Genomic DNA, 14,576 nt, shown 5'->3' with positions numbered 1-14,576 from the left:
TCTCAAGTTCACAGGTGTGTGATAAGCAACTATCATTATTTTTGTTTCCCACTTAGTGACCTTCCCAAGTACTCATCTGGAAGTAGAGTACCGAGGAAGTGGGGGTTGGCTGGTGGCAAGCATCCTGGGAAAAGGGAAGGAGTTGATGTCTTTCTTGCCCCCCAGTGCCACTTTTGTACAGCCCCACCACCTCATCCCTCTACTTCCCTTCCTTTGAGCCCACAAATCTGCCTCTACCACCCATGTGATCACCACCATTATTTACCACCGACCCAGGCCCCACCTCTAACCTTCCTAACCATTTTGACATCTTTCTCCCTTTCCTTCTCTCTCCAACCCTTCACCTATCCTTAGAGACTTTAACATCCAGGTGAATGTTTCTAACAACCTTTCCTCTGCCTGCTTTCTCCCCCTCCACTCCACCTACTTCTAGCCCCCTCTTCAACTCTGCTATCCTTCCTAAGAGTGTCTCAAGAGATCTTTCTGCCTTCTCTCAGATGACACCACCCCCACCTAGGCTTCTAACCCCATCCATGCACCCTATATCTCCCCTCTCCAGTCCATACTTTACTCTGCTGCCCAGATCGTTTTTCTCAAAAATCATTAAATCCGTATCTCCCATTCCTCAAAAACCTCCAATGAGTGCCCATCCAACCACCACATTAAGCACATAACTCTCTACATCAGCTTTAAGGCACTCAATCAGCTCTCTCCCTCCTACCTTGTCTCACTGATTTCCTACTACAATAATAATAATAATGGCATTTATTAAGCACTTACTATGTACAAAGCACTGTTCTAAGCGCTGGGGAGGTTACAGGGTGATCAGGTTGTCCCACAGGGGGCTCACAGTCAATCCCCATTTTACAGATGAGGTAACTGAGGCACAGAGAAGTTAAGTGACTTGCCCAAAGTCACACAGCTGACAACTGGCAGAGCCTGGATCTGAACCCATGACCACTGACTCCAAAGCCCGTGATCTTTCCACTGAGCCACGCTGCTTCTCTGACCAAACCCAATCAAACCCAGAATTCACTCCTCTAATGCCAACCTACTTACTGTTCCTCAATCTCATCTATCCTGCCACTGACCCCATGCCCACATTCTCCCTAAGGCCTGGCAGCCCCTCCCTCTTCATATTTAAGTCCACCATTCTCCACACCTTCAAAACTCTCTTGAAATTACCCTTACTCCAAGAAGCTTTCCCAGTCTAAGTCCCTTTCTCCTATCTGCCTTTTCTTCTGTGAACTTGGCTAGGTACTCTTTGAGTTTGAAACAACCCAGCCCCACAATACTTATGTAAATATTCTTGTAGTTACATAAGTATTCATGTAAATACATATTTACTACTACTACTTCCTCTAGCCATTATCTATTTCAATGTCTGTCTGTCCCCTATAGCTTTTAACTCCTTGTGAACAGGGATCTCATCTACCAACTCTGTTGCACCGCACTTTCCCAAGCACTTAGTACAGTGATCTCCTCACAGAGTAAGCACTCAAATATCACTGACTGATTGATACCAGCTACTACCCAAAGACTGACTCACCCCTTCTAGACTGCAAGCTCGTTGTGGGCAGGGAATGTGTTCATTTATTGTTATTTTGTTCTCTCCAAAGCACTTAGTACAGTGCTCTGCAGATGGTATGTGCTCAATAAATAAGATTGAATGAATAAACCTACTTTTGGCAGAGTAAATTCTGAGAGAACTGGAATAGCAATGGTCAAAAACTAAAAAAGCATTTTGAAACAATCTGTTGTATGGCTTACATTTTCCGGGACTCTCCTCTCTCTAGCTTTCACCCTTCTCTGTTCAATTCACCTTTCATAAGCATATCAAACTCTGAAAACTTTGGAATTTTTGAAGGGGTGGGGGTGTGTGTGAGAGGAGTACTCTCTCATCAAAATAGACTTTCTGAATGATTACTGGACTGCTTCTACAAAGATTGATGTCTAGGCATTCTCTGAAATTTCTAAGCAATCCCAGACTTAGCATGTTAGAAGGCCAATCTAGATCACTGATGTGGAGACTTTATGATCTAATGGGAGATTTAAAAAAAAGTTGAAAGAGCTACTTGCTATTGATAAATGCAATATTTTGGCAATGCATGCGAGACATTGATAACCATTGGCAATTTTATACATTTCTTCATTCTCCTTGCCCATTTCTCCATTTCTATATTTTCTTTACAACTCATGCAGTATTTGATCACTGCATAAAACTGCCTCAGTATTATAGAAAATTCCCAATTGCCAATCTCAGTTGTCAAAACAGGAATGGCTAGGCTCTAAACGACCTTAAAAGGACCTTTAATAAACTATCTGGATTACTATTTGGTGAGAGAACACGGCACCAGTACTTAAAGGGCTCCAAAACATACGATTCCACCAATCAGTATGTTTTCTTTTTTTCAAGTCGGGTCTGTAGCCTACTGGTCCACCATCAAAATAACCCACTGTTACCAATGAAGTTGGGAAACTGGCATTATCAGCTACTGTCTCTCTCTTCCCATGGTCACCCACCCTCCCTTGTTTCTCCCACACACAATGCTCCCTTTCTTCTCTTCTGGAACTTGGACCACTTCCTGCTGCCTGCTAGCCTGTCCCCACTTACACTGAATCTACAAGCAATAATTCCTAGTAACACTTTATGCAAGAGATGGATTCAGTTGACAAAGGTAACATTGGTTAACAAACAAATGAGAAAAATGCAGGTAATCTACAAGTGAAAAATTTTCATCCTTGAGTACAAATACTGAGATGTAGACCACAGCTCCGAACCCATGTCCAAAGCATATGTTGGCACAACTCATATGGGGAATTTGTTCAGATGAAACGTAAACAAGATAATCATAAAGGCTCCAATAGCAACTAGCCCACCATAGGGATTTGACAAACTATTACAGCAAAAGCAATAGGTTCTTTGGTGACTTCTATGCCTTAAATGTTTCCTTTCTGGAAACTCCCGTTCCAATATAATCAACTAAAAGTACCTTTCAGTTAGGCAAAAATATGATATATGAATTAAAAAGTTGGCAGCACACTACCTTGTGTGTGTGTCATTGATATAGATGACGTTCCTCAGTCCCAGGGAAGGAATACTGGCATTGAACAGTTTATCCTACAACACAAAACAGAAACCAAAAAAATGTTCAGACCACCACAATTCTGAGTAAAAACTGTCAGATCTTCACCTCACTACTTCATCTTTTTCCCAATCAGTGTAAATACAAATTCAATGATGAGTGGAAGCTGTGAGTGGATGAAAAATACGGCTTGCAGTCTGATAATAAGCAGTATTCATCTTCAAAAATCTTTGTAAGTGTAACTAATCTTTAGTACACTTGGGAAGTTATACGGAAAATTAACAATTGCACAAAGAAATCATCTTCAGCAAATTTGAGAAGATTTACAGATCACAGCTTCTTAGCTAATCACATTCCTATATTTGGACAACCTTTAAAATGTAAGCCTAGGAAAAGATCTGCCTCCAAATTGGACTTTTCAACAAAATCCAAATGATTTCTCTTCTGAGTGCCGGGGTGCTTGCGGATGTTTCCAGTGCTCTTTTCTGCCAATTGGGTCCAGGGAGCTCGTCAACTGAGGTGCAGAATGGGCTTGGATAGGCTCACTCATGAGGATCTCATAGACCAAGTCAATGATGAACCCAGATCACTTGGGTCAGGCTTGGATATAATTCCCCATCCTCATGGATCTTCCCCGTATAAAGGTCTGGTGTTGTAACACAGCAGCGAAGTCACTGCCCAGGCTAGCTCGGAAATACTTCCCTAGAAATCCGCAGCTGAGAGGGGGTGGGAGGGAGCTTTGCTTCGGCTACACTGCTCTTCTCCTGGGCTTTCAGCATCTCCTGAGTTTCAACAGTGCAGCAAGGGTTAAGAAGCTTCGACCCAATGCAGGTGGCAGCTCACCAGCATCGGCCCACAGGGTCCCAACAGACCCAGAGCCCAGAGCAATTATTTCATTACTCCAAGCATAACCTGGCCTCACCTGAGGGACAACCACGTACATCTGGAAACTCCCCAGCAATGGCAGCCACTTCTCTCCCAGAAGTGTGACGTGTGCCCTCTTCCTTCCCCATTTAGACCTGGAACTGAACCCAGGGGTTGCAGATCCCCAGCTTCCCCTGACATGGAAAAAGGGTAAGGCGGGACTGACTTTCAGCCTGAGCAAAAGAGCTCTACATTGACTCTCAGCAGAGAACTAGAGGAAATGTCAAAGTGTTAAAAAAGAAAAGGGAGGACTCGAGAGGCCAAAGTGTGCTGTTTCTCAGATTCACACAAAATTTGTTTGAAGCAGTATTGCCAGAAACGGGACAACGGCTCCAGGCCGGAACATCCAATGGCTGTTGGTTCACAAGTTAAACGCAATACCCTGAACAGCAGTTTTGAAGTAAATCCAGCTAAAGATTATTGTTTAAGGGCTGACAGCAAAAATCCAATTACCTCTTTGCCAGAAATTGATGTGATCCTCCCTCATTATTAGCTTAATTTTGTGCTTGCTACGATATATTTGGTATAATTTTAGCACTACACCTGTGTGCAAGGGACAGTACTGTGGAGCTCTGGGCTTCTGAGTGTCCTGAAAATTCCACACACAGATCCTGCACTGACAGAAAATATCTCCTGCCTCTAGAAATGGACCTTCATTTTTTTTTTTCCCTTAAACATCTGCTTGGCAAGAAACAGACACCTAATGGATGTGTTAATAACAGAAAAAAAAATAATGATTATTTTTGTGATGGTATTTGTTAAGCACGTAATGGGAGTCAAGCATTGTTCTTAGTGCTTGGGTAGATTCAAGTTAATCAGGTCAGACACAGTTCCTCTCCCACATGGAATTCACAGCTTAAGTAGGAAGGAGAACAGGCATTTAATCCCCATTTTACAGTTGAAGAAACTGAGGCACAGAGCGGCTAAGTGCTTTGCCCAAGGTCACACAGCAGCAGGCAACTGGTGGAGCAGGGATTAGTTCCCAGATCCTCTGACTCCCAGGACTGTGCTCTTTCCCACTAAGCCATGCTTCTTCCCATTTGTTAAATAAATGATCATGGGTCAAATGCTAACATTTTTTACATCACTATTAGCATTTCTAAAGGCCTACCATTGGGTATTATGACATCTGTGCTTTACTATTAAAAGGGGTGGTCCGTCATCCTGGAGCCCAGTGAGAGCATTAGTTTACACAATCCATATCCTGCTACACTCGTCTTCTCTGACTGCCATCAGAAACCTTCTTCCAAGATGCTAAGCACTGATTTTGGCAGTTGTTCCATGCCCCTCCCTGCATAAGGTTTAAGAGGAAATTTATTCCACAGTAGTTTTTTCCCTTGGTTAATCTTCAACCTAATTAAAAAGAAAACTCCCTCTTCCAATATTGATTCAGATCAGATATTGATTCAGATCAGGCTTTACAAACCACTCTTTCCCCACCCCCCTCCCCACGGCAACCTCAACAGTTGCCACTGGGAAGCTTAGACCTCACAGGAGGCTCGACAAACTGTAACCCTACCAAGTACCTCCTAGAAAAGCTCTGGAAAGTCACAGCTTAGTTTGGACCTTCTGTTAACCGACAAACAGGTGAAATTTTCTACTGCTTGCTCTCCTTAACCCTGTCTGACTTTCCCCTCATCAGTTAGTTAACTCGTCTCCTGGTTCGTTTAGTGTTAGAGGGCTGAAGACTGATCACTGCCTAAAGGTTTCTTTTGCACAGCCTGCTGAATTCCTTAAATGACACGATTAATCCAAAATAAATATACTCTATTTCCAAAGGTACAATGACCATAACAGATGTTATGAGAAGGGCCGGTCGACAATGCTGAATATCTAAACTCTGGATTGCAAACATAAATACCTGACATCTGAAAATGAAGTGAATCCACAAAAATCCTGACATGTAAAAGGTATGTTCTTTAGTTTCCAAGAAACTTACCCGGCTTTGGGGAGTGCATACATAGCAACATCGTCCCACAAATGGCCTTTTCCTGCTCATGAAAGTTTCCTTCCATTTTAAAGATGCAGATCTGAAGACAGTGGGTCTAGAATCACACTGTCCCTGAAATATATTAAGAGAAAACAGTGATTAGTCCTCAATATGTACAAAATATACATAAAATGTGTTTCTTTTTTGAATTCTAATTGAGAGAATACAGTCAATTCTCTTATAACACTGGTTTTCATTACTCATTTTAGAAGCTGGTTGGGGAATTACTGAACATTCTTCTCACTACTCACACCCATCTGGACAGAACACAACGCAAGATCAGAAGTAACATTAGCATGTCTGCCAAAAGCGTTAATCAAGACCTGCGTACCACAGCATGAATTTTCCTTATCAAAGGATTCACCACGAATCTTAGCCCCCACGTTACTGGAGAACTCACTGAACAGGGAAGAAACTAATGAATGGACTCTGCTGCAACAAAAATCACATCCTATCACACAGTGCCTTTAATCTATGCCCAGGACGCTGCAAAATGTATTTTTGACATCATTTAAGACATAGTTGAGATGAGTAGACCATTCTGAAGTTGCTCAGTTAATAGCAAGCAACCACTAGTACAGATCACTGTACGTAATGAAGAATTATCACAATTTCACAGGACCACACCAAATTCATGGCAGAATTTCTAGTAGAATCTACAAATTCTGTCTTTCAGATCCCACCTCCTCCAGATCACCTCTCTCCCTTTCGTTTTAATAACGAATTTCTCCAAAAGTGAGACTGTTAAAATACCTATCACCACTACTTATTTCCAAAATGTATCTTATAAAAGCTTACATTTATTTTAAAGAAGTCATTTTCTATCATTCCCTATCAAATTCAGCATTTGCTGCACGTACAATACCGTGCCTTCATTTTATTTTATCTGCATATCATGCTTTCATCCTTCTACCAAATACAATTAACATAGATGTTAATCAATCAATGGCATTTATTGAGCATCTACCGTGTGCAGAGCACTGTACTAAGCGCTTGGGAGAGTACAATAAAAAAAACAAACCAGTTCTCTGTCCACAAGGAACTCACAGTTCAGAGCGGGAGATGCACATTAAAATAAATTACAGATAGGTATATCGGTGCTGTGGGGCTGAGGGAGGGTTGAATATCAAGCTTAAAGGGTGCAGTTCCAATTTTAGTTTGAGTTACACTCTCCAGGCACTTAATCTGCTAAACATCATCCTCCTGCTTTAATTTATTGCTTATCCAGTATACAGTACATAATCATTGCTCTTTTCTTTGATCATCTTTTGCTCAGGAGAAAAACAATACACATCTAAGAACTTTTACTACTTTAAAAACTTACCCATTCTTCATTCAAGTGCTTACATCTGCTCAAGCTGCATTCTGATGAATTTGACAAATAAGAAACATCAATTGTTCCAAGGGATAATGCAGAGTCATCCATGATACAGGGTTACAATCATGAGCTGCAAAATACGTTTCAGTGATACATTTTAGTGAGTCTTTTTGACAGTAGAAATGCAATTCTCAATTAACAGTCTGATTTCTGAACTGTTTGCTCTCTGTCAGGATGCCAGATGAACAGTGGTATTGGTGCCAGAAAGAGATGAATATGGCAAAATGATGCCAGAAATCTGTTTTTAATCAATCCACACTCATGAATCAGCAGAAACAAAAATTAATTTTAAATGAAGTGCCACGTAAATAGTGAACTAGGTTTCCTGAACACCACAGCAATAGCAATTTCAAACACTAGAAGCTTGTAAATCATGATTTATATCAGAAGTGGCACTCTGGAACAGAAGAATGTGGCACAATAGGAGAATTCAAGCTGAAACAATGTCCAAGCTTATTTGGAAGGTTACCGAACCATCCAATAAAAAATCACACATGAAGGAACTCTTGATGTAATCCTGGCAGTGTAATTCCCTGGGCTTCAAAGTTACCTGCTTGAATTGGCTCAGCCCCCATTTCCCTGTTTTCCAGTAACTAACCAAAGAAATAGCTTTGAGTGTTTTTTGTCCTCTTGAAGTTGCATTTCCCAAAACCAAAAGAATAGCGTCGTTAAACCTGGAGGTTAGCTTGGCCTTCGCCTTATTGAGAATGCGCTAATTCTACAAACGACGGTATCTGAATGCTTACTAAGTGCAGGTTACCATACGAAGCGCTTGGGAGGACAGAGTTGGAGACACGTTCCCTGCAAATTAAGGCAACATTAAGTCAACACACGTTCCCTGCAAGTTAAGGCAATATTTGGGATATTATCCCAAATGCGGTTAGGCTGTGCGAAGAGTGGGACTATTGCAAAGCTGCACAGGCTGCAGAACAATCCTCCCTTTGGATGCTGAAAAGACCTCGACTAATCCGCGGATCTCTGCCGGAGTTCCCCCAGATCGCACCCATATCCCATGCCATTTGGGCTAAGGCACCTACCGAACTGCCATCGTTGGCCCTTCCCCCAAAGCCACTGGCTCAACTACTTACAGTAGGCGCAAGGAGCTTGGAGCAGAAGAGATAAAGGCCGGTGTGCATGCGACGCCGATGCCTGGCTGGAAATAAGAGCCTAATGCATGAGTATCGATGGCTGGTGCGGAATGTCCCCGAGGCTCACTGGGCAAGGGGAGGGAATCCCACGGGCTCCGCTTGCGGGGGTGGCAGGGGGCAGGACAAGGAGTGAGCACTGGAAAAGAAATTTACTGCCGGGAGGAATGCGACGGGCAGCGATGACAGGGTCACCCATGGTCACTGGGGAAAGAGATCAGGAACCAGAGGGCGGGGAGAGGGGAAGAGGGACCTTCCCATAGTAATTATGGTATTTATTAGTGGCAAGGGCCTGGACTTGGGAGTCAGGGGTCATGGGTTCTAATCTCACCTCCGCCGCTTGTCTGCTGTGTGACCTCGGGCAAGTCACTTAACTTCTCTGTGTCTCAGGTACCTCATCTGTAAAATGAGACCGTGAGACAACCTGATTACCTTGTATTTACTCCAGTGCTTAGAGCAGTGCGTGGTACAGAGTAAGCGCTTAACAGATGCCATCATTATTATTATTGAGCGCTTACTCTGTGCCCAGCGTTGTCCCCTCCGCCGGCTGCCTGGGCGCCCAGGTGCAGGTCCCCGCACCCCAACTTCATTCCTTCACTCAACTGTATTGAGTGCTTACTGTGTGCAGAGCACTGGACCAGGCGCTTGGACTAAGCGCTCAGAGAAGCAGCGTGGCTCAGTGGAAAGAGCCCGGGCTCGGGAGCCAGAGGTTGTGGGTTCTAATCCCGGCTCCGCCACTTGTCAGCTGTGTGACTTTGGGCAAGTCACTTCACTGAGCCTCAGTTACCTCACCTGTCAAATGGAGATTAAAACTGTGAGCCCCACGTGAGACAACCTGATCACCTTGTATCCCCCCAGCGCTTAGAACTGTGCTTCCAGACTGTGAGCCCACTGCTGGGTAGGGACCGTCTCTATATGTTGCCGACTGGTACTTCCCAAGCACTTAGTACACTGCTCTGCACACAGTAAGTGCTCAATAAATACGATTGAATGAACGCTTTGCACACAGAAAACGCTTAACAAATGCCATTATTATTAGTATTATTATTATTGGAAAGTGCAATTCGGGAACAAACAGAGACCATTCGTTGTCTGTCTCCCTCTTCTAGACTGTGAGCCTGTTGTTGGGTAGGGCCCGTCTCTATACGTTGCCGACTTGTACTTCCCAAGCGCTTAGTACACCGCTCTGCACACAATAAGTGCTCAATAAATACGACTGAGTGAATGAATGCTTCGCACACAGTAAGCGCTTAACAAATGCCATCATTATTAGTATTATTATTATTGGAAAGTGCAATTCGGCAACAAATAGAGACCATTTGTTGTCGGTCTCCCCCTTCTAGACTGTGAGCCCGTTGTTGGGTAGGGACCGTCTCTATATGTTGCCAGCTTGTACTTCCCAAGTGCTTAGTACACTGCTCTGCACACAATAAGTGTTCGATAAATAAGACTGAGTGAATGAATGCTTCGAACACAGTAAGCGCTTAACAAATGCCATTATTATTAGTATTATCATTATTGGAAAGTGCAATTCGGCAACAAATAGAGACCATTTGTTGTCTGTCTCCCCCTTCGAGACTGTGATCCCGTTGTTAGGGCCCATCTCTATATGTTGCCAACTTGTACTTCCCAAGCGCTTAGTACACTGCTCTGCACACAATAAGTGCTCGATAAATAACATTGAGTGAATGAATGCTTCGCACACAGTAAGCGCTTAACAAACGCCATTATTATTAGTATTATTATTATTGGACAGTGCAATTCGGCAACAAATAGAGACCATTTGTTGCCTGTCTCCCCCTTCGAGACTGTGAGCCCGTTGTTAGGTAGGGCCCGTCTCTATATGTTGCCAACTTGTACTTCCCAAGCGCTTAGTACACTGCTCTGCACACAATAAGTGCTCAATAAATACGATTGAATGAATGAATGCTTCGCACACAGTAAACGCTTAACAAATGCCATTATTATTAGTATTATTATTAGTATTGGAAAGTGCAATTCGGCAACAGAGACCATTTGTTGTCTGTCTCCCCCTTCGAGACTGTGAGCCCGTTGTTAGGTAGGGCCCTTCTCTATATGTTGCCAACTTGTACTTCCCAAGCGCTCAGTACAGTGCTCTGCACACAGTGAGCGCTCAATAAATACGACTGAATAAATGAACAGCGGGCTCCCAGTTGAGAACTCCCCGCTCCAGCCCACCCTGGGAAAGGAAGGAGAGGAGCAGAGCGGCCCCCGTTCGGAAAGGAAGGAGAGGAGCAGAACCCCCCCCCGCCCCCCCCCGGCTCCCGGAAAGCATCATCATCATCATCATCAATCGTATTTATTGAGCGCTTACTATGTGCAGAGCACTGGACTAAGCGCTTGGGAAGTCCAAGTTGGCAACATCTAGAGACGGTCCCTACCCAGCAGTGGGCTCACATTCTAAAAGGGGGAGACAGAGAACAAAACCAAACCTACTAACAAAATAAAATAAATAGAATAGATAGGTACAAGTAAAATAAATAAATAAATAGAGTAATAAATATGTACAACCATATATACAGGATATATACATATATACAGGGTATATACATATATATAGGGCGCTTGGGAAGTCCAAGTTGGCAACATCTAGAGACGGTCCCTACCCAGCAGTGGGCTCACAGTCTAAAAGGGGGGAGACAGAGAACAAAACCAAACCTACTAACAAAATAAAATAAATAGGATAGGTACAAGTAAAATAAATAAATAAATAAATAGAGTAATAAATATGTACAACCATATATACAGGATATATACATATATATAGGGCGCGCGGAAGTCCAAGTTGGCAACATCTAGAGACGGCCCCTACCCAGCCGTGGGCTCCCAGTCTAAAAGGGGGAGACAGAGAACAAAACCAAACCTACTAACAAAATAAAATAAATAGAATAGATAGGTACAAGTAAAATAAATAGAGTAATAAATATGTACAACCATATATACAGGATATATACATATATATAGGGCGCTTGGGAAGTCCAAGTTGGCAACATCTAGAGACGGCCCCTACCCAGCCGTGGGCTCACAGTCTAAAAGGGGGAGACAGAGAACAAAACGAAACCTACTAACAAAATAAAATAAATAGAATAGACAGGTACAAGTAAAATAAATAAATAGAGCAATAAATATGTACAACCATATATACAGGATATATACATATATATAGGGCGCGCGGAAGTCCAAGTTGGCAACATCTAGAGACGGCCCCTACCCAGCCGTGGGCTCCCAGTCTAAAAGGGGGAGACAGAGAACAAAACCAAACCTACTAACAAAATAAAATAAATAGAATAGATAGGTACAAGTAAAATAAATAAATAAAGAGTAATAAATATGTACAAACATATCTACATATATCCAGGTGCTGTGGGGAAGGGAAAGCAGCCAGGACCGGCGGAAAGGGGCCGGGCTCGGGAGTCCGAGGACCTGGGTTCGAATCCCGGTGTGCGGGGTGACCTTAGCCCAGTCCCTCCCGCTTCTCCGCGCGCTCATCTGGGGGCCGGGAGCGCGCGCGCGCGCGCATCCCCACGTGGGCCGCGGACTGAGTCCAGTCGATCCTGAAACGAGCCCGGCGCTCAGTACAGTCCCCCCGGCGCGGAGGGAGCGCTCCGCCAATAGCGGGAACCAAGGCGCTAGAGGCGGCGGTGGAGCGGGGGGGATGCTCCCCGTGCTCGTGCTCCCCGTGCCCCCCCCCGCCCCGCCCCGCCCCTCCCCGCGGGGCTTCTGACCGGCTCCGCGGCGGGGGCGTCTATCCCGGGTGCCGGCGATGCCGGGGGTGTCGACGATGTAGGCGACGAGGGGGCGGGGGCGGCGGGGTCGCGCGCCGATGACGGCAGGCGCGCGCGGCCCGGGGAGGGGGCGGGACCGCGCCCAGAGATGCGGAGACAGAGCCGGGGAGAGACACGGACGGAGGGAGAGGCAGAGAGAGCGAAAGAAGGAGAGAAAGAGAGAGGGAGAGGAAGGAGAGGAAGAAAGAGGAGAGACGAGAAAGAGGGAGAAAAAGAGAGGAAGAGAATGAAGGAGAGAGAGGGAGAGAAGAAAGAGGAGAGAAGGAGAGGAAGGAGGGAGGGAGGGAGGGAGAGAAAGAGGGAGAGAAAGAAAGGAGAGGAAGACCAGGGGAGAGAGGGAGAGAATGGAGAAGAGAGAGGAAGAGAATGTAGGACAGAGAGGAAGAGAATGAAGGAGGGGGAGGAAGAGAAAGAGGGAGACAAAGAAGGGGAGAGAGGGAGAGAATGAAGGAGAGAGAGGAAAAGAGAGAGAGAATGAAGGAGGGAGAGGGAGAGAAGAAAGAGGAGAGAAAGGAGAAAAAGGAGGGAGAGGAAGGAGAGAGGGAGAAAAAAGTAGAGGGAGGGAGAGAATGAAGGAGACAGAGGAAGAGAAGGAGAGAAAGAAAGGAGAGGGAGACCAGGGGAGAGAGGGTGAGAATGAAAAAGAGAGAGGAAGAGAATGTAGGACAGAGAGGAAGAGAATGAAGGAGGGAGAGGAAGAGAAAGAGGGAGACAAAGAAGGGGAGAGAGGAAAAGAGAGAATGAAGGAGGGAGAGGGAGAGGGAGAGAAGAGGAGAGAAAGGAGAAAAAGGAGGGAGAGGAAGGAGAGAGGGAGAGAAAGAGGGAGAAAAAAGTAGAGGGAGGGAGAGAATGTAGGACAGAGAGGAAGAGAATGAAAGAGGGAGACAAAGAAGGGGAGAGAGGGAGAGAATGAAGGAGAGAGAGGGAGAGAATGAAGGAGAGAGTGGAAAAGAGAGAGAGAATGAAGGAGGGAGAGGGAGAGAAGAAAGAGGAGAGAAGGAAAGAAAGGAGAAAAAGGAGGGCGAGGAAGGAGAGAGGGAGAGAAAGAAAGAGGGAGAAAAAAGTAGGGGGAGGGAGAGAACGAAGGAGACAGAGGAAGAGAAGGAAAGAAAGAAAGGAGAGGGAGACCAGGGGAGAGAGGGAGAGAATGAAAAAGAGAGAGGAAGAGAATGTAGGACAGAGAGGGAGGGAGAGAAAGAAAGGAGAGGAAGACCAGGGGAGAGAGGGAGAAAAAAAGTAGAGAGGGAGAGAATGAAGAAGAGAGAGGAAGAGAATGGAGGACAGAGAGGAAGAGAATGAAAGAGGGGGAGGAAGAGAAAGAGGGAGACAAAGAAGGGGAGAGAGGGAGAGAATGAAGGAGAGAGGGGAAAAGAGAGAGAGAATGAAGGAGGGAGAGGGAGAGAAGAAAGAGGAGAGAAAGGAGAAAAAGGAGGGAGAGGAAGGAGAGAGGGAGAAAAAAGTAGAGGGAGGGAGAGAATGAAGGAGACAGAGGAAGAGAAGGAGAGAAAGAAAGGAGAGGGAGACCAGGGGAGAGAGGGTGAGAATGAAAAAGAGAGAGGAAGAGAATGTAGGACAGAGAGGAAGAGAATGAAGGAGGGAGAGGAAGAGAAAGAGGGAGACAAAGAAGGGGAGAGAGGAAAAGAGAGAGAGAATGAAGGAGGGAGAGGGAGAGGGAGAGAAGAGGAGAGAAAGGAGAAAAAGGAGGGAGAGGAAGGAGAGAGGGAGAGAAAGGGAGAAAAAAGTAGAGGGAGGGAGAGAATGAAGGAGACAGAGGAAGAGAATGAAAGAGGGAGACAAAGAAGGGGAGAGAGGGAGAGAATGAAGGAGAGAGAGGAAAAGAGAGAGAATGAAGGAGGGAGAGGGAGAGAAGAAAGAGGAGAGAAGGAGAGAAAGGAGAAAAAGGAGGGCAAGGAAGGAGAGAGGGAGAGAAAGAAAGAGGGAGAAAAAAGTAGGGGGAGGGAGAGAACGAAGGAGACAGAGGAAGAGAAGGAGAGAAAGAAAGGAGAGGGAGACCAGGGGAGAGAGGGAGAGAATGAAAAAGAGAGAGGAAGAGAATGTAGGACAGAGAGGGAGGGAGAGAAAGAAAGGAGAGGAAGACCAGGGGAGAGAGGGAGAAAAAAAGTAGAGAGGGAGAGAATGTAGGACAGAGAGGAAGAGAATGAGGGAGGGGGAGGAAGAGAAAGAGGGAGACAAAGAAGGGGAGAGAGGGAGAGAATAAAGGAGGGAGAGGGAGAGAAGAAAGAGAGA

The 14,576-nt window shown here is 45.1% G+C and overlaps 1 protein-coding gene across 5 annotated transcripts in view; it reads right to left on the bottom strand.

The window, feature by feature from the left end:
* The window catches only part of GPAM (glycerol-3-phosphate acyltransferase, mitochondrial), a 56,859-nt gene that overhangs the window by 24,662 nt on the left and 17,621 nt on the right, over window positions 1–14,576 (bottom strand). The window contains exons 1-4 of one of the 5 annotated variants that reach the window (XM_038757593.1): window positions 7,977–8,824; window positions 7,325–7,448; window positions 5,950–6,072; window positions 3,048–3,121 (exon numbers count right to left, since the gene is read on the bottom strand). In XM_038757593.1, the coding sequence (XP_038613521.1) occupies window positions 3,048–3,121; window positions 5,950–6,072; window positions 7,325–7,426 (299 nt within the window). In that variant the 5' untranslated portion in view covers window positions 7,427–7,448; window positions 7,977–8,824. Of the gene's footprint in view, window positions 1–3,047; window positions 3,122–5,949; window positions 6,073–7,324; window positions 8,825–14,576 lie in introns of those variants that run through there. The other 4 variants (XM_038757594.1, XM_038757595.1, XM_038757596.1 and 1 more) reach the window with 4 other exon arrangements.

The sequence above is a fragment of the Tachyglossus aculeatus genome, chromosome 16 (assembly GCF_015852505.1).
Source record: "Tachyglossus aculeatus isolate mTacAcu1 chromosome 16, mTacAcu1.pri, whole genome shotgun sequence".
Classification (NCBI taxonomy): Eukaryota; Metazoa; Chordata; class Mammalia; order Monotremata; family Tachyglossidae; genus Tachyglossus; species Tachyglossus aculeatus.
This window is presented reverse-complemented; position numbering and strand designations above follow the sequence as displayed.